At 51.9% G+C, this 18,677-nt stretch overlaps 1 protein-coding gene across 1 annotated transcript in view; it reads left to right on the top strand.

Moving 5' to 3' along the window:
* The window catches only part of Tnfrsf1b (TNF receptor superfamily member 1B), a 36,839-nt gene that overhangs the window by 8,761 nt on the left and 9,401 nt on the right, over window positions 1-18,677 (top strand). Inside the window, exons 2-9 of the mRNA XM_048461278.3 lie at window positions 8,499-8,601; window positions 10,536-10,664; window positions 11,881-12,033; window positions 12,581-12,674; window positions 12,976-13,217; window positions 13,912-13,989; window positions 14,501-14,535; window positions 18,216-18,423. Coding sequence (XP_048317235.3) covers window positions 8,499-8,601; window positions 10,536-10,664; window positions 11,881-12,033; window positions 12,581-12,674; window positions 12,976-13,217; window positions 13,912-13,989; window positions 14,501-14,535; window positions 18,216-18,423 — 1,042 coding nt within the window. The remainder of the gene's footprint in view (window positions 1-8,498; window positions 8,602-10,535; window positions 10,665-11,880; window positions 12,034-12,580; window positions 12,675-12,975; window positions 13,218-13,911; window positions 13,990-14,500; window positions 14,536-18,215; window positions 18,424-18,677) is intronic.

An 18,677-nucleotide genomic window follows, 5' to 3' on the forward strand; every position in this document is an offset into this window, starting at 1 on the left:
GCAGAGACTAGATGAGCTGGCATTCTGGCCACAGTGGGAAGGGCAGATGGGGTAGAAAGGCTGGAGGCAGGGAGACTGGGAGGCTGCAGTGGTGACTCAGGTGAGGTGGAGAGAACAGCAGAGCAGGGAGGGCGAGGGAGGGCTGAGAGAAGAGGAAGCTGGGGATCAGGGCATTTCCACCCCTGTATTAGCTCCATCTTGCATAGAAGATTACTGTCCAGCCTGAGCTGGGTGACCCGTTTTGGTCATTGTAGTTGGCTGGCCTTGAAATCACTATGTGTGGGAGAATGAACTTCTGTCTGATCCTCCTGGCTGCTGACCCCAGTTGCAGGATTACAGATGTGCATTCCTGGCTTTTTAAAGCAGTGTTGAGCATGGAACAGGCCTCATGCGTGCTAGGCAAACACTCTGCCAACTGAGCTGCACCCCAGCCTTTTCTGGGTCTTTCACAGTCTGCCACAGGAATGGCCATGCCCACAGGCCACCCTGGCTGCCTATTCTGACTGGGGTGGATTTAAAGCTGGTGTCTGCGGTGCCTGCTGAGAGCCAGGCGTGGGTCTGATGCCTTGGACCAGATGCATGGAGCCCTTCTATCCTCAGCCAGTGGGTGAGAGGGCTAGGCCTGCTCATGGGTCAGCCAGAGCCGGGCTTCCATCCTTCGGGATTCAGGGTCACACTTTGGCTACCACCCAGAAGTGATGGCGGTTGGTTGGACCACTCCATAGGCCGTGATCTGAATGCTGCCCTTCAGTTTCTGGGGACACCATCTTGTCCAGTTCTTGTCCAGTTCTCACACGAGGCAAGCTCAGCTCAATGAATGGGAAATGAAGTCTTTTGCTTTTGTTGATTAGAGCTGCATCTATTAGATACTTGCCCCAGCCGTGCACAGCACCCAGCTCTTCACATGCACTGGCTGGGTGAATCGCAACACTTGGTATGGTGGGCACAGCTCTGTTCTCATTTTGTAGATGCCAAAACCAAGGTGGGAGGAGAAGAGAAAGGGAGTTTAACCAGGATCTGACTCAAGGAGAGATCACAGTAGGGTGTCAGGGCCGACACAGGGGAAAGAAAGAATTCACCTAAATATGGTCTAACCTGGGAAATATAGAAATAGCCCTGGGTTGTCGCAGGAGCCCCCTGGAGGGACCTGTGGCTCCCAGCTAGGGTTCAGAGTGTCCATGAGAGTGAGATGACGGTGGGGGGTGACGCTGAAGAAGCCAAGGGGTCTCCTCTGCAGAATGTGTGCTCAGAGGTAGCAGCAGGGGTCAGGCTGCAGAAGAGGAGTGTGGGAGTTGACGCTCTGTTTCTGTATCAGGTGGCAGGTGAGCTGAGGGCAGCGACAGGTACTGGAGAGGTTTTGTTCCAGCCTGAGGGCAGCAGCATTGCTGAATACTTTTAAGGAGGGCCAGTCTTGGAAGTAGGAAGGTGGCTTAGGTCTGCTGGCAAAGGGGTGTTTGCTATGGACCAACAGTGAGGAGACTGGCGAGCTGCAGGAGATGAGAAGGCTGTGCCAAAGGGCCTCAAGGAGGTGATAATGGAGAGGGTGGGGCATTCTCTATTACTGAACCCAATATTACCTGGGGGCAGAGACCTTGACATGCAGCACCCTAAGAACCGGATCCCAGCGTGGGTTTTCTGTCTGCTGCAGCTCACTTCTGAAGCATATCACAGGCACAGTACAGAGGAGGGATGTGTCACCCCTGGGCCACCCACTTGTGATGTGGTTGGTCCTTTCTGACGCCAATGCTCTTTGTTTCCATGATGGTTGACAGGCCTGGCCGCCTAGGCCTTGCGTCGCTGTGACAGCCCGGCTTGATGTGGCTGTACCCTCGTAGTTCACGGGGCTCCTGTAAACCTGCAAGGTCTTGCCCCCCAGCACCTACCATGCAAATGATGTGGCCTCTTTAGTGCTTGAAGACAGCTTCCGGCTGTGTGTGGGAGTCCTTGGGCAGATGCCTCTGCCTGTCCCCAACAGCTGTCTCATTTGCCCTGGAATGTGGTGGCCTTTTTGTCTGGAAGCATCATTGAACTGTTCACTACCCTGTGAAGCAAGACAAGACCACAGGGTGTGACGTACTTGCTGCACAAGCAGGAGGCCCTGAGTTTGATTTCTAGAACCCATGAAGAAATACCAGGGGTAGCACATGCTTGGAACCCCAGTGCTGGGGAAGTGGAGATGCACAGATCTCGGGTTCACTGAGTGGCCAGCCTAGCCAGATCCGTGTGCCTCAGACCAAAAAGAGACCTTATCTTGAAATGAAGATGGAGTGTGCACTGATAAGAGACCACCTGGGTTGCCCTCTGGCACACACACTCTCACACACACACACACACACACACACACATTCACACACACATGTACCCCTATGTATGAATTCCCATATGTACACATAGGACAGCTACATGTTCACCCACACAGACATGTGCACCTGCACACACATGGAGAGGTGCAGATTCATATTCACCCTCCCTGTCTACCCATACATGCATGTGCACCTGCACATACACAAACAGACATGCACGCACAGACACACAGACACACACAGATCACAATGATATAAAGTTGTCAGAGCCCTGGAGGCGGATGTAGCTATAATGAGCTCCAGTCTACTCCTGCGTTGTATCTCCTGGACCCTCCATTTCTGCACTGTGAACCGGGCTTTGTCTTAGTTACTTTTCGATTACTGTGAAGAGACACCATGACTAAGACAATTTATAAAAGAAGGCATTTAATTGGGGGCTGGATTACAGTTTCAGAGGGTGAGTCCATGACCATCACAGAGGGGAGTATGACAGGCAGGCAGGCATCAGAGCAGTAGTGGAGAGCTTCTATCCTATTCACAAGCAGGGGTGGGGGGGGGGAGGGAGAACTTCCTGCCTGACATAGACTTTTGAAGTCCCCTCCCATGTGACATTTCCTTCAACAAGTCTACGCCTTCAAATCCTCCACAAAACAGTTCCACCAACTCGGGACAATCCTCAAACATATGAACTTAGGGAGCAGTTCTCATTCAGGTCATCAAAGGCTTGCACTGATCTCAATGTTTGGTTCAGAGAGAAAAACGGGGAAGTTCATGCGAGCGTGCCCAGAATGGCACCTCCGATGGTAGGTCCTTTTTTTTGGATCTCAGCCTTCCCAGCCCTTCCAGCTCATGTGAAGGGTGTGTTGGTGGACGCATACTCTTTACCACAAGCTGGAAGCTCCATGTCACCTTCTCCATCTTGTTTCCTTCCTCAGTGGCAGATTCATGTCCGGGGTCTTGCCATCTATCATTCATTCACCTCTCCATCTGCCCACCTCTGTATCTATTCATCCGCTCATCCATGTGTTCCTCCATCTGTTCACCTACCCATCTATCTGCTCTTCCATTCATTGCGTTTCACCCATCTGTCCATCCATCCATCTATCTGTCCATCCATCCATCCCTCTTTCATCTATCCCTCTTCCATCCATCCATCCATCCATCCATCCATCCATCCATCCATCCTTTCTTCCATCCATCCATCCTTCCATCCATCCATCCTTCCTTCCATCTCCATCTCTTTCTCCCTCTATTTTTAATTCATCCGTTTTTTCAGTTTTCCATTTCTTTGTCCACCTCCACCCATTTATCCTCTTTTAAGTCACTGTCTACCAGACTCAGTAGACCTGTTCATATCTGTTAGTGGGTACTTAATTCTTACCCTAGTTCTGACCTGAGGATGGGGGTGCTTTCTCCTCCTTTTTTTTTTTTTTTTTTTTGGCAGAGTCTCTCTATGGAGCCCTGACTGTCCTGGAACTTTCTATGTAGACCAGTTCTATGTAGAACTCACGGAGATCTTTCTGCCTCTGCCTCTTGAGTTCTGGGATTAAAGATACAGGCCATCTCTTCACCCCCTGTTTGGGGTTTTGTCTTTTGAACAACTGGCTCAAGTAAACATGCTGACAGCATCAAGAGCAGTTGGGTTCACTTCCTCATTCCTGGGTGTCAGATACCCCACAGACTACGGGTGGGGGTGGATCTGTATTTCTCCAGTTCTAAGCAGAAGATTGCAGTCCTCCCCAGCCCTGTGAATATCAGGACTTGTCTGACCCCACCCTCCTACCCCCATCCCAGTTTGCATGGTCACTGTAGTGGCCCTGAGGCCCAGCTCCTAGGGCAGGGCTATGTTTTGGGGCTCTGGGGAGCTCCCCGTGCAGGAGTGACCTTTCATTTTGTGTTGTGCAGGGGCTTTCTGTTCCTCATTGTTTAGCCCTGACGAGGTTGTGGTTTGGATTTTTGTTTTTTTGTTTTGTCTTGTTTTTCTCTGTCCAAAGGAATAAACAGGCCTCAAGGTTGTTGTTGAGGGGGGGCTGAGTCCCACGCCAGCTGCTGGGGCTGGGGTGGCACATAGCTGAGGAGAGAGCCCCAGAGGTCTTATTCATAGTGAAGCTGGGAGGGCCCTGAGAGGCAGGAGCTGAAGGCCTTGGGTGGGTCAGTAACACAGTCCAATTTGGCTGAGGCCAGGCCCTTTCCCATCAGGCCCTCTGGGTCTGGCAGGAAGTTGTCCCCTAGCCAATCAACCTTTTTCTGGGTCACTAGAAACTGCCCAGGCTTCAGATGAGTTAGGGGCTCCCCTGGTTACCACCACTCAGGACACTTGAGGGGATAAACTCCAGAACTGGCAGGGACAGGGTTCCCATAGGATCCAGGCCACCTACAGCCCTGGGGAGGGAGGCTGCTGTTTGAGGAAGTGGAGAGGGTGGGGTGGAGGGGGAAGGTACTTTGTTACTGACAGTTTCTCCAGGAAGGCTAGCTTGGGAGTTTTGTGAGGGACACTCAGGCCCTCTATGTGAGCATCCTGTGGAATGGTAGGTGTAAGAGGAGCTATGGCACTGTAGTTTCTGGGGCTCAGGGTTCCCCGAGTTTCACTCTGGTCCTTCCTCATTCCCTCCTCCTAGTTTATCTTATTTTGTCCATGGGTGGAATAACCGGACTGGATGGAGTCCAGCAGGGGATTCTCCGATGCCTGGGGAGAGTTCTTTCTTATCTTTCCTGTTCTCTTCTTGAGCAGTATGACTCCCTAGCCCAGAGACTCCCCCGTCGGTGCAGAGGGGGTAACCAGTACCACTTTGCTTTGGACATAGGCAGTGAGGCCCCAGGCAGTGTGGAACGCCCTTGTGGTGGGTACTCAGCCCCAGTGGATCCTTTTGTCCTGAAATAGAAGAGGGAAGTGCCAGGATAGTGTGCGTGCACATGTGTGCATGTACTTGGCTGTGTGCAGCCCTGTCCAGAAGGAGCTGCTGCAGTGACTTTTTCAGACTGGGTACCCGGCATAGCTGACTCTGAGACTTCTCTCATCCAGCTACCTGTATGACCTCCCTGGAGAGGACGGCTCTGTTGGGGGACAAAGACAGGCCAGGATGGCAGGTGCATTTCCGTTCAGGCTTCTTGGCCCTGGTGCCCAGGGTGAGGACCTCTCCTTCAGAAAATGGCATTGGAATTACTCCCCTGCTCAGGGTAACAACTTCTGATCTCTCTTTTCTGTCTGACTGTGGGTAGCATTGCTCACGCTGCAGCCTCAGAACTCCCCTCCCAATCTGGGGATACTGGGGGAGCATAGAAACAAGGTAGGGGCCTGCATTGGGTTGTTCATCCAGAGCAGGTCCTGGATGGTGGCCTGCAGAGGGGACACACACTGAAGGCATGTATGGACTTTGGCCAGAGGTCGCATGAGACATGTAGAGCCAGGGCAGGACCAGAAGAGCCAAAGACTGTCCACATCAGGGAACCCCAGTCCCTGGTGTGGCCCCTGGTGGCTTCCAGCTCTTGTCACTGAATGGCTTGGTGATGAACCCTGAGGGGCAGCACATGTGTCACTTGCTGCTGAGACCACGCCACAGGGCAGGTTAGTGATGTTCCCCAGACAGTGCTGGGGATGGGGATGGGAGGGAAGGCGGAGGGCAGAGCCACAGCCCACTGATCCTGGGCGTTTGACCGGTCTTTCCAGACCAGGTGAGCCCAGTGTTATAGCCAGCACCTTCTCTGACTTGTTTACTGCTGTTGCTGGGTTAGCTGGTAGATATTTTGTGGATCTCTCTTGCTCCCATGGAGTCCAGAGAGGTGGAGACACTTGCCTGTGCTCTACAGCTTGTGTTAATTTATTTGTATGTGTACTTGAGTGTATATATGTGCATGTGTGAGCACAAGTACCTGCGGAGGTCAGAGGAATTCATCAGAACCCCTGTAGCTGGAATTGCAGATAGTTGCGAGACACTTGACATTGGGTATGAGCCTCTACAGAAGCAGCAAATACGGTTAACCACTGTGCCATCTAGGCAGCTCCAAGTCCATTTTCATAAGAGCAATTTCTAAAGGAGATGATATTTTAAAAATTGAATTGTTCAGTTGTGATGTTACATTTCCCAAATACACTATGAGTGAAAAATGCAATAAAATGCAAAGCATGCAAATAAAAAACAATTCAGTAGCTGGGGAAAGGGAAAAGGAAAGGAAAGGAAAGAAAAGAAAAGAAAAGAAAAGAAAAGAAAAGAAAAGAAAAGAAAAGAAAGTGAAACCTTGCCCCTCTAACTCTCTACCTTTATCTGAAGAGGCAGGGGAACTTGCCACGGTTACTGGTTCCAATGAATGTTCATTGAGCTCCTATTGACCGTGTGATGGAAGCCTGTTGGTACAATAAAAAGTATAAACTAGCCCTCAACTTTGACCTAGAACCATTCCCTGGTCAGGTTATTTTCAGGTGACGTCTGCAGGAGCTTCAACGATGCTGGGTGTGTGTGTACGCCCTCTTTGCACTTGGAGAGCCACTCCTGTGTTTCCTCATGAGGTCACATGCTTGCAGAAGTGGCTAGCTCATGCTTGTCCCTGAAGGCTCAGATTGCCATTCCATCTTTTGGAAGGAAGGCTGGCGCTCAGGCAGGTGTCCAGGGTACCGGGACAGGCACAGTGGTGACAGTTGCTGCTGCTGCTGCTGTTGCTGCTGCTGCTGCTGCTGCTGCATGCTTCCCGGGCCCCTTGGGGATGTGAGAGAGGGCCTTGTATTTCTCACTGCTGCTTCTGTGCCACGTGGGTGCTGTTTTCCTTTCCTCTCCTCCCCACCTGTCTGCCTTTCATAATTATTTGTTAAAAAATAGCAAAAAAAAAAAAAAGGTCCCTGAATGTGTATATGCGCACGGCGTGCATACAGGAGCCAGCAGAACTCAGAGGCAGGGTCGGATCCCCCGGAACTGGAATTGCAGGCAGTTGTGAGCAGCCACGTGGGTGCTGACAGCCAAACCCAGGTCCTCTCCAACAGTCACAAGTGCTCTTAACCATGGAGTCATCTCTTGCGCTCCTCCTCCCCATCGTTCCTGATTTTGCTGGTTTCTCAATGGAGGTACTTGGCACAGCCATTGAAAACATGGGCAAGAGAGGCAGACAGGACCCAGGCTCAAATCTCTGTCACTGGCTCTGGGACCTTATCTCAGGTGATAGAAACGCCTTCTTTATAATCCCATTTCCTGCCCATGCAGCGGTCATAGTCCATGTTGGCTGGTTGTTCGAGAACTACAATAATACACCCAGCTCAGGCTCAGTTCTTCAGGAAACAGAGCCTGAGGTGTGGCTTCTTGTGACTGGGAGAAGGTTCTCAGGCAAGAGGGTGGGGCGGCAGGATGTGGCCACAAGGCCACATGGTTGCCAGCCAAGAGGTATGGGTGTTGGTCCTGGTTTGAGGACAAGGTATTGCCTCTTAGCTGGAAGCTTGTCAGTCAATGCTGAGGCCATTGGCCTGGCAGTGGGAGTCTGAGGAGGGCCAGGACCTCTCACTGGTCCAGACCGTCCCAGCCCCCAGGACTGTGGCACCTGTGTGAGGAAGCACATAGGTTGGTTTCCATCTTGTATTAACGTTCTGAGGCAGCTCTGCCATGGCCTGTGTCAGAAGCTTGGGTCTAGAGGTGACAAGGCCACTGGCTCTTCCCTCTGTGTCATAGGTGCCAGCATGTGAACATGTGTGGGTACTCCTGCGTGCATGCGCACGGACGTGGGTCAAAGGCAACACGGTGCCGTGTCAGAGCAATGGCATGAATGTCGGAAGGGGCACGTCAATGTAGAGAGAGTCCAGAGAAGGAAGAGCCTACAATGTAGTCAGGGGGTGTATCTGGGAAGAGTTAGACCTCAACCAGAAGGACAGAGGGACAGACAGACAGGCATCTTAGAAGGAGAACAGCTTTGAGTGGAAAACCTCGTCACTGTGACCAAAGCCACTGTCTTCAGAAACTGCACCTTCTCTGAACCCTACTGGGACTGGCCCAGCAAGAGGGAAGGCTTCATGTAACCTACTCCCTGGCCCAGCCCCTCTATCTCCAGACAGCAGTGTGTGTCCTGCTGAAGAGGGAGGCCAGCAAGAGAAGAGGCCAGGACTACTCTCTCAAGCCTTCCTCCTCCCCCAAAGCAAGAACTCATCCGTGAGACCTGGTGACAGGTGTCCTAGAGTCCAGAGTCACTGTGCTGATGACCGCCTCTCTTGCTCCCTTCCAGATTACCTTGACACCCTACGCATCAGAATCTGGGGCCCTGTGCCAGAAGTCAAAGGAATACTACAACAAGCATGCTCAGTTGTGCTGTGCCGCGTGTCCGCCTGGTGAGAGGCAGATAGAGGCTGGGTGTTTGGATGGTGGTACCATGGACGGAGTGCTTGCCCAGGCATGGGGAAGAGGGCCTTCGGTTCTCACTGGGCTGCTTCTAATCCCCTTGCCCTGGGCTTTTACATATGATGTCCCTTCTGCTCAGCACACTTCTCCATGTCTCCTCTTGGATAATACATACCTACATTTTAGATTCTGTCTCCTGCCCCTTACTGCCATGATGGCCTGGTACTTCTCCTTGCCCCACTGTGTGCCCCTCTAGGGTACAGACTGTAGCTTGGTCCCTGTGGAATTCCCAGCACATGACTGGCCCATAGAGGTGTCTGTATGTAATTATCAAGTGAATGAATGTGTGCCCGTTTCATAGATGGTGGATCTGAGTCCCAGCCCCAGTGAGCAGCTGACCCTCAGTGCTGAGTAGCCAATCATGTGTCTGCCCTCACTTGAATAGTATTCATAATGCACCTACTGTGTGTTCAGTCTGCTGGGATTATAGCAGGATGCTGGGCGGATATTCCTGCTCCTCATCCTCGTGGGGTCTACTTTTTTCTTTTTTTTAAAGTAAGATTTATTTATTTTCATTTTACACTTACGGGTGTTTTGCCTGCATATGTGTCTGTGCACCACATTCATACAGTGCCCTTGGAGGTTAAAAGAGGGTGTCAGATCCTTGGAACTGGCAGCACGGATGGTTCTTAGTCACCAGGTGGGTGCTGAGACTCTAACCCGTCCTCTGGAAGAGCAGCCAGTGCTCTTCACTGCCGAGCCATCTCTCCAGCCTGTGTTGCTCTCTAATGGAGGACAGACACCTTGCCTAAGAGAGACTGTGGTGCTGTCTGCCAGGGAGTGCTCTGATGGAGAGAAGGCTACACAAGGCTGATGGAGACAGGCAAGGTTATGTGCTCCAGGTGAGGCTGAGTGGTCCAGGAAGGTCTCTCTGAGCCCTGCAAGAGAGATGAGAGCCAGCCACACAAGCATGCAGAGACAGCGGGCCAGGAAGTGAGTGAGTGAAAAGCCCCAAAGTAGGAGCCTGTTTAGTGAGCTCAGGGAACCTCGAAGTTGGTATGTGTGGTCCAGAGTAAAAGAAGAAAAGTGTGAAGGGAGACAGGGATGATGCAGGAGGGTGACTGAGGTGGCTCAGTGTGTCAAGACACTTACTATGCAAGCCTTATTACCTGAGTTTGATGCCCTGAACCAATGTGGAAGTAGAAAACAGGTCACACACACACTAACAACAACAACAACATATACATTTGATTAAGCATAATGAGCAGAGTCACCATGATGGATTCAGATTTTATTTACTGGAGGCTTTGTGCATTTGCTTGAAACCCAGTGGGTAGGAACTCAGGAGCATGTGTACATGTCACCCTCCACAGTCACTTTGAGAGACCCCAGGGGACAGTGGCTTTTCTATTGACCAGCAGAGTGTCTTTAAGAAGTTACAAGCTTAGAATAGCGGTGAACTTGGCCAAAAAGGAACAGGGAAGCAGAGCTGGCTTCGGAAGAGAAAACAAACACCTTAAAGGTTTGCCTTGGCGTTCTCCCGTTCCCCAGACTTTCAGGGATCCCATGCCCTTGGCTCTGGCAGGCTACTGGGTACAACATCTACATTATTGTTGCCACCTCTTCCCTACACTTCGTACAGCAGGGTAGAGAGCTTTAACCAACTATCGAGAAGACAGGCGTTGGCAAAGCAATTCCTCCTAGAGTGTTCTTGACTGGCAGTAGCTTTTCCTAGTGGTGGTGTTTCAGCCACCCGGAGAGAGCAGAGAGGAAGGTGAGTTCAGAGGTGGAGATGACGAGGGTCCTGGAGGCACTGATGCTTCATCAAAGGAACTTCCTGGCGAGTTCTTGGATTCTGAACCCTGAATCCAAGGTCTGGCAGAGACCCGTCTTCCGCTGAGACCTTCGGTCCTTGTCTTCTCAGGCCAGCATGTGAAACACTTATGCACCAAGGCCGCAGACACCGTGTGTGCCGACTGTGAGACAGGCACTTACACCCAACTCTGGAACAGTCTTTCCAAGTGCCTGAGCTGTGGTTCTCGCTGTGACCGTGGTGAGTGGCCTGAGCGGGGTGGTCCCAGCATCTTCCCCGGTCACTAGACTCCAGCCTAGGAAGGTGGATGGAGTTACCCGGTGGATGGGTCAATTGTTGTCGTCTTCCGGGACCTGAGTGGCTGGGGCGTGGGGTTGGAACCTGGGGCTTCAGGCAGGTAATACTAATACTTTGAAACTGAGCTACACCAATCTCCCAAACTTTTTTTTTTTAATTTAAAAAGATTTATTTATTTTTACTGTATGTGTATGGGTATTTTTGCTGGCATGTAGTGCCCCTGAAGGCCAAAACGGGGCATCAGATCTTCTGGAATGAGTTACAGACCTTTGTTAGACACCGTGTGGGTGCTGGGAACTGAACCCAAGAACAGCCAGTGTTCTTAATCAATGAGCCATCTTTCCAGCCCCTCACTTTAATTTTCTTTGCAGTTTTGGGGAACTGAACATGGGGCCTGTGGTGCTCCATCACTAGGCTACATCCTCCCAGAGCCCTTTACTTTTGAGACAGTATCTTGCTCAGTGGCTCAGGCTGGCTTTGAACTTGTGAACTGCCTACCTCAGCTTTCTGGGCTTACAGGCCTGAGCCCCCAGACACAGCTTTCAATTTAGACTTTTTTGTTTATTTGTTTTTTTCAAGCCAGGGTTTCTCTGTGTAGCCTTGGCTGTTCTGGACCTGAGCTAGCTCTATAGACCAGACTGGCCTCAGACTTCACAGAGTTCCACCTGCCTCTGCCTCCCGAGTGCTGGGATTAGAGGTGTGCGCCACCACTGCTCGACTGTTTCCGTGTTTTTTTTTAAAGATGGATTTTTACTAAGTTGTGCAGGTTGGCCTAGAATTTTCTAGTAGGCCCAGGCTAATTTTAAACTTAACAATCATCCTTTGGCCTTAGCTTTCCCAGTGTTGGGATCGCATGTGTGTGACACCTTACTTGGCCGCTTACAGATGGCATTTTCCCTCTAGAGCCCACCAAATCTTCCTTTCATCTCTGCGGTGGGTGGAGGGGAGGGGCCATCTCTATGTCAGGTTGAGGGTATAGAACCTAGGAGAGCAGGGACGTGTGTTCGGACTGGTGGAGCTGGGAGTCCAGACAATGACCTGAGAGACATTGTGGGCAGGGTCCTTTGGACCAATGCTGAGGGACCTACCAGCTCTGCCAGGAAAGGCAGAGCAGGTGAGTGAAGGGAGAAATGACCCTGGCTGTCCTTCCCTCCTCCAGACCAGGTGGTGACCCGCAACTGCACGAAACAGCAGAACCTAGTGTGCACCTGCAAAGCCAACATGTATTGCGCCTTGCCAGGGAAAGCTGACAGCTGTCGACAGTGCATGAGGCTGAGCAAGTGTGGTCCCGGCTTCGGAGTGGCCAATGCGAGTAAGGACCCCCTTCATTTCCCACATGGACATTCTTGAGATGTCACAGGCATCAACCAACTCTTCAGCCTCACCTAGGAACCGGCCCAGTGGCTGCCAGGTCATCTGTTAGGTGCTGGTTAAGCGGCACCCTGGTTAGGCTCCTGCTGACATTAGGGTCTAACCTGCTCGCCTGGTCAGGCACCTGCTAACTTTAGGGTCTAACCAGCACCCTGGTTAGGCACCTGCTGACAGTAGGGTCTACCTGGCTCGCCTGGTTAGGCACCTGCTGAAATTAGGATCTAACTGGCACACCTGGTTAACACCTGCTGACATTAGGGTCTAACAGATCCAGGCATGAATCACACTAAGCTCTAAGTTGATAGGAAATCGAACAGGGTAGGAAGGTAACCCTGGAAAGCAGGTCTGTGTACATGTATGGGCATGTGTGTACATGGATGCGTATGTGTGTGTGTGCAGACACAGCTGTGGCCCCAGTGCTAGGACATTCCCCACCTGGTTGCATGAAGTATTCATGTTGGTGACAAGCTCTGGATTTTCTCTCCAAGGAGCTGCAAATGAAAACGTGGTGTGCAGGGCCTGTGCCCCGGGGACATTCTCTGACACCACTTCGTCCACAGATATGTGCAAGCCCCACCGCAGGTGAGTGTTGAAAGAGGAGGGAGGGTGACCCCCCCCCCGGGTGGCTGGAGCCCAGGATATAGGACAGCTGGTCACCCATTGTCTCCGGGGCTAGATTCTGGGACTAACAATGGATGATGTGACAGGAGCCTGCCATGGAGGAGGCAAGGCGGGATAGGGTGACTGGGTGGGAGTGTGTGGGCGTCGGGGGGTACTGCTAAGAAGGCGTGACTCATACTCAGTACTTGATTGTTGACATCCTTGTCCTCCAACCTGGCTCACTGTCCTCTGAGGGCTTCTGACTAAATACTTCCTTCCTCAGATGTAACATCCTTGCCATTCCCGGAAATGCAAGCGCGGATGCAGTCTGTGCACCTGAGTCCCCAACTCTGAGCACCGTCCCACGAGCAGTCAGTATATCTCAGCCAGAGCCCACAAGATCCCAGCCCCAGGAGCCAGAGTCAGAGCGCAGCCAAACTCCACCCACTGTCTCTCTCTTTGAGACAAAAGTGACTCCCCCTAAAAGTGAATCTAGTACCACGGGTGGCATCTCTCTTCCGATTGGTAAGTCCCTGTCTCCAGAGTGACCCATCCAGGCTTGCAAGTCCACAGCCTGAGCTACTGGGGAGGCTGAGACAGGAGAACTGCAAGTTCAAGGCCAACCTGGGCTGCAGAATGAGTTCAAGGTCAACCTGGATGACTTAGTCAGACCCTGTCTCAAAATAAAAATACTTTTAATAAAGAGCCAAGGATGCAGCCCAGTGGGAGAGTGCTTGACTAGTTTGGGGTTAAGTCCCAAACAAAAATAAAATAAAGTATAAAAGAGACACTTTCTCTCCTTCCTTCTCTCCTCCTTTTTTGCTTCTCGAAGGTTCCCTGTGGGTGAACCTGGGAGCCTGGGCTCTGTCCTTCAGAGCAGATCCAGGTGTGGAGGAGTTGTGTCTCCAAAAGCCTGATGTTGTCATAGGGAATCCCTGGGTGGCATGAATGTGAACCTAAGTTCTGGTTGCTGGTTCTGATGAACCCATTTGGCTTACAAGACTATAGACTGGCAGTGTTTCTAGCTGCCCTCCTGGGGTTAGCATGGCACCAAGCCGGAAGGAAGCCCCAGACTATGGCCCTCTGGTTGCATGTGCTTCACGGATATTTATCTTTGGTTCGCCCCTGAATTTGAAGATCTCAGTTTGAACTTGTGGATCTCAGCCACAGTCACAGCCACTTGGCACCCTTGTTTCTGAGTACACTGCCTTCTTCTTAGGTCTGATCGTTGGGGTGACAGCTCTGAGCCTGCTGATGTTAGGGCTGGTGAACTGCTTCATCCTGGTGCAGAAGAAAAGTAAGGCTCTGCTTCCAGACTCCCTGCTCCCCTCACTGCTTTTCTGGGTGCCCGGATAGGGGAGGGGCTGGTACAGAGCTCTATACTATCACAGACTCAAATGGATCAGGAGACTGCAGTTCCCTAGGAGCGTAGAGTCTGGGGAAGAAGGTACATCCTCTAACCTGGCCACTAGAAGGTAATGTCGAGGCTATCTCAGGGATTTGAAGTTCAGGGTTCCTTTACAGGAAACGTGGGGTCTCTAGGAGTCTGTGATCTGGCCTGGATCTCCCTGGGTGGAGGATGGTTGAAGCAAAGCTACAGCACAGGCTGGGCCCCAGGACAGGAGGGGCGTTTGCAGGGGTGAGGGGTGTCTAAGAGTAGGATGAGCTCCCCTGTGGGCGTTACCTGGCAGGCAGCTACTCCCTCGGCTGTGCTGGCTCCATCAGCTCCACCCCAGCCATGCCGTGTCTGTTAGGATAGATTGCTGAAGAAGCCCTACTCCTGACTTGTCCCTCTTTCTTCTTTGTAGAGAAACCCTCCTGCCTGCAAAGAGAAGCCAAGGTGGTGAGTATCCCTCTGTGGTCGTCGTCGTCCTCCTCCTCCCCCTCCAGTTCCTTTTCTAGGGTTGCTGGGTCATCATACAAGCAGCATTAGATGGATGGGTATAGTGATGTATGCCTGTAATCCCGATAGCTAGTACAGGTAGAGGCTGGAAGATCAGGAGTTTTAAATGCTCCGTCAGAGCCAACTAATGTCTTGCTACATTCCAGTTAAGAAGAAACAGGCCAGCTCTTCGCTGGCTAGGCATAGCCAGGCTCTTTCCCTGAACTGTGCCCGGCTCTTCACTGGTCCCCATGAGTAGGGCTCCCCCACTCCTCATTCTATAGCAGAGGAAATGTGACTTAAGAGATGCTGTCACTCTTGAAGGGTTAAGGGTTAGGTCTGTGGTATGTCCTGGGGCTCAACCCCTTGAGCAGTTGGGTTTGGCAGACACCTCCAAAGCTGTCTCACACAGGCCTGTCCCAGCAGGGCCTGCTCTCCAAGGTTGGTCACCAGGAGTTGGAGAGCCTAGATACCACTCTTTGCCCAGCCCTGTACCTCCCAGCCTCCTGCCTCAGAGCCCTCTCGGGAGCCCAGTGGTGGTGTTGTCATGGGCTAACGTGAGACCGTCAGGCAGGACCAGCAGTGAGTGACTCAGCCCCTCCTCTGAGGGCTGGGAAAGGAGGGTTCCTTAGAACAGCAGTGCGTGACTTCATCCGCGCTGCCCCGAGTTGTGCCCATGGCCTCGTGTTTAGCTGTTTCCGTACTAAACTCAGGCCAGCACTGTGCTGAAGTCTTACAGACTCTCCCAGCCTGTGTGAGTACTGCCCCCAACTCTACAGTCTAGGGACACATGGCCCAGACACTCTTAAGTAACTGTCCTGAGGTGGCACAAGCTGATGGGCGTGGCTTGGAACACAAACCTAGGAATGGATCTCAATTCCTAGCATGCAATTACTGGGTCACTCTTGAACATGCCCACGCGGCCCTACACATAGAGACACCCTTAGCTCTGAAGCCTACAGGAACCCGCCATGCCTCTGCCAGTCCCAGCTCTGCATAACAGGCTCAGGCCCAGAAATGTAGGCGGTGTCAGGTAAACTGAGGTCCTTGGTGCTCACTCAGTGGGTTCCCAGCCTGAGTCACAGGACTGTGATGGTGTCCGTCACAGCTTGTGGCTCTGAGCAGGGAGGCTTGCAGCTTGTGGCTCTGAGCAGGGAGGTGACTGTGACCTTTGGGTTTGTTTTTTTTTTTTTTTTTCTCTGCTTGACTCTAGCCACAGGCAGAGATGGGGAGGGCCGCTAGAAAAGTTCCTTCTCAAGAGCTGGTAACTGTGACATTTATCAATACCTCTGCAGGGCTACAGGGTAAGGCTGGGCCCAGGGTCAGACTGTGAATCCAAAAGGTCTTCCATCCCTTCCAGACCGGGGTACCTGGCTGGCAGGACTCCAGGGGAGGCAGGAGGATGTAACATGTATTGTTTCCAAGTGCTGGCATGGGTTCTCTTGCCGTGCCCATCAGCCAGTGTCATTCCGAGAAGGATTCACCTTCTGTGGACTTATTTGGCCTCATGGAGACAGCTTGTACGGCATCCTTCCAGTCCCAAGTCAGAAGCTGTGGACTGGGCAGGAATCGAGGCCACAGGACACACATGGGCATCTAGGAAGCCATAGCAGAAGTAGACAGGGCCCCCAGATCAAATCAGTGACTCTCTAGAGAGCACCAGCCTCAGGAAGAATAGCCAAACTATTGCTTTTGTGCAGACTACACCTGGCATTGCACCTCCCTCTGAAGGAAGGTCGGGGGGGGGGGGAGGTCCCAGCCCTGGCCTGGCTGCTTTTCCAGCTGGTGTGGACAGACAGTGTCTTTGGAATGGTCTTTCCAGGTCCCCCGCACAGGTTGCTGAGAAGAGGGATTTTGTCTTAAGCCTCTAGAGCTGAACTCCAGTCACCCAGAAAAGGCACTGTGAGTTTCAGCTGACTGCACTGTATCCTAATCATGACCTCGGGCAAGACATCCAGTTTCCACATCTGCAGAGCCAGGGTGGCGCTAGGCTAGACTGAGCTTCTGCAGGAACCGAGGTAGCTGTGACCCAGGTACAGTACTTGGCACTAGGTACTCAGGTCACATACAGTCTTGCCGTTATCGTTCTGTAAGAAGCCGCAGGGAAGCCACAGAGCATCCTCTGGGTGAACCGTGGGAAGGGGGAGCTGAGGCAGGCCAGTGAGGAGCCCTGTGAGTGACCGGGGGAAAGGGTTCCCTGATCTGTGCTGATTCATCAGACGGAAGGAACAGAGGGTAAAGGTGTTACGCTTTGAGGACCAAGCCTGACCCCTGGGACAGCTACTTAGACCCGCCTGTTCTAATGAAACAATGATGGTGGCTCGGTTGCACCAAACTTGTTTATTTATGGGCACTAAAACTCATACTTTAGGTTTGGAGAATTTTGTTATTTTAGACAGGAACTCATGTAGCCCATATTGTCCTTGAACAGTAACTGAGGATGGCTTTGAATTCCTGATGCCCCTGCCTCAGTCTCCCCATTCCATCAGTGCTGGGATTACAGACATATACCACCCCACCCTGCATGTGTGGTGCTGGGGACCGAACAGGAGCCCTGTGCATAGTCTCTAGTCCCTTCTGTCTTTGCAGAAAACATGGGTTCAGTTCCCAGCACCCACATCGGTTTCCCACAACCACCTGTAACTCCAGCTCCAGGAGATCTGATGCCCGTTTCGGTCCTCCAAAGACTTACACATGCACGTGTGCCTACTCACACTCAGGAATGTATACAACTAAAACTTTTTTAAAAAGAGAAATGTTGGGGCTGGAGAGATGGCTCAGTGGTTAAGAGTACTGACTGCTCTTCCAGAAGACCCGGGTTCAATTCCCAGCACCCACATGGCAGCTCACAACTGTCTGAAGATCCAGTTGCAGGGGGTCTGACACCTTCACACCAATGCACATAAAATAAAGTTAAATAAACCATAAAAAATATTTTAAAAAAAGAGAAATGTTACTATCCCCCTTTTTCTTTTTTAATTGGAACTATTTAAAAGTATGTAAAAGCATGAAGGTCATTCCTGGCTGGCAGGCTTTGCCACCCAGTGAGTGGTACTTCTGCCAAATTCTTTCTTCTTCTTTCTTGGTTTTTTGAGACAGGGTTTCTCTGTGTAGCTTTGGAGCCTGTCCTGGAACTTGCTCTGTCGACCAAGCTGGCCTCGAACTCACAGAGGTCCACCTGCCTCTGCCTCCCGAGTGCTGGGATTAAAGGCGTGTGCCACCACTGCTGGTGCACTTCTGTCCAGTTCTGTCCTGTGCGGGGCTTACAGCACAACTGTCCTTGAAATTCCCAGCTGTTTAGTTTTCACAGACCCGGGGACGTAAGCTACAATTGGTCCTTTACACACAGAAACATGGAGGCCCAGAGAGGTTAGGTAACTCTTTCAAGATCACACAGCCAGTAAGTGAACCTAGACTCATGTGGTCTGGATTCAGACTCTTAACTACCAGGCTGGGGACATCTCCCTATACTGATAGACAGCCTTCAGAAAGTCAATTTTTCCATTTCCTCCTGTGGACTGAGGGTGTGGAGACAACGTGTGGTGTGGGCAGAAATGTGTAAACTGTGGAGTGTGGGTGATGGGGGTGAGAGGCGGGCAAGACCCCAGCTGGTGGATTAATAGCCTCCCTCTTCCTCCCAGCTCCACCTTCCTGATGAGAATTCCCAGGGTGCAACAGGCCTAGAGCAGCAGCACCTCTTGACCACAGCACCCAGTTCCAGCAGAAGCTCCCTGGAGAGCTCGGCCAGCACTGGGGACAGGAGGGCGGCACCTAGGAGCCAGCCTCAGGCCATGGCCTCGGAGGAGGCCCAAGGGACTCAGGAGACCTGTGCGGGCTCCAGGAGTTCAGGTAAGAGGCAGGGACCATGATCCCTCCACCTACCAAGAGGAAAATGTCTTTAACACACCTGGCAACCGTGATGGTTGTTTAGCTGTGGTTCTGAGCCGCCGCCTGCCCTGGGTGGAGATCCTACTGCATTCCGCTAGTTCAGAGAAAAGTCCAGGATCACAGTGCTAAGCACAGTGTCTGTGGAATGTGTGTATCACGCTCCCACGGCTACAAAGCTTGAGTCAGACCTCTGTACGTCGGGGTCACGTGCTTTC

The sequence above is a fragment of the Myodes glareolus genome, chromosome 6, assembly GCF_982192425.1.
Source record: "Myodes glareolus chromosome 6, mMyoGla1.1, whole genome shotgun sequence".
Taxonomy (NCBI): domain Eukaryota; kingdom Metazoa; phylum Chordata; class Mammalia; order Rodentia; family Cricetidae; genus Myodes; species Myodes glareolus.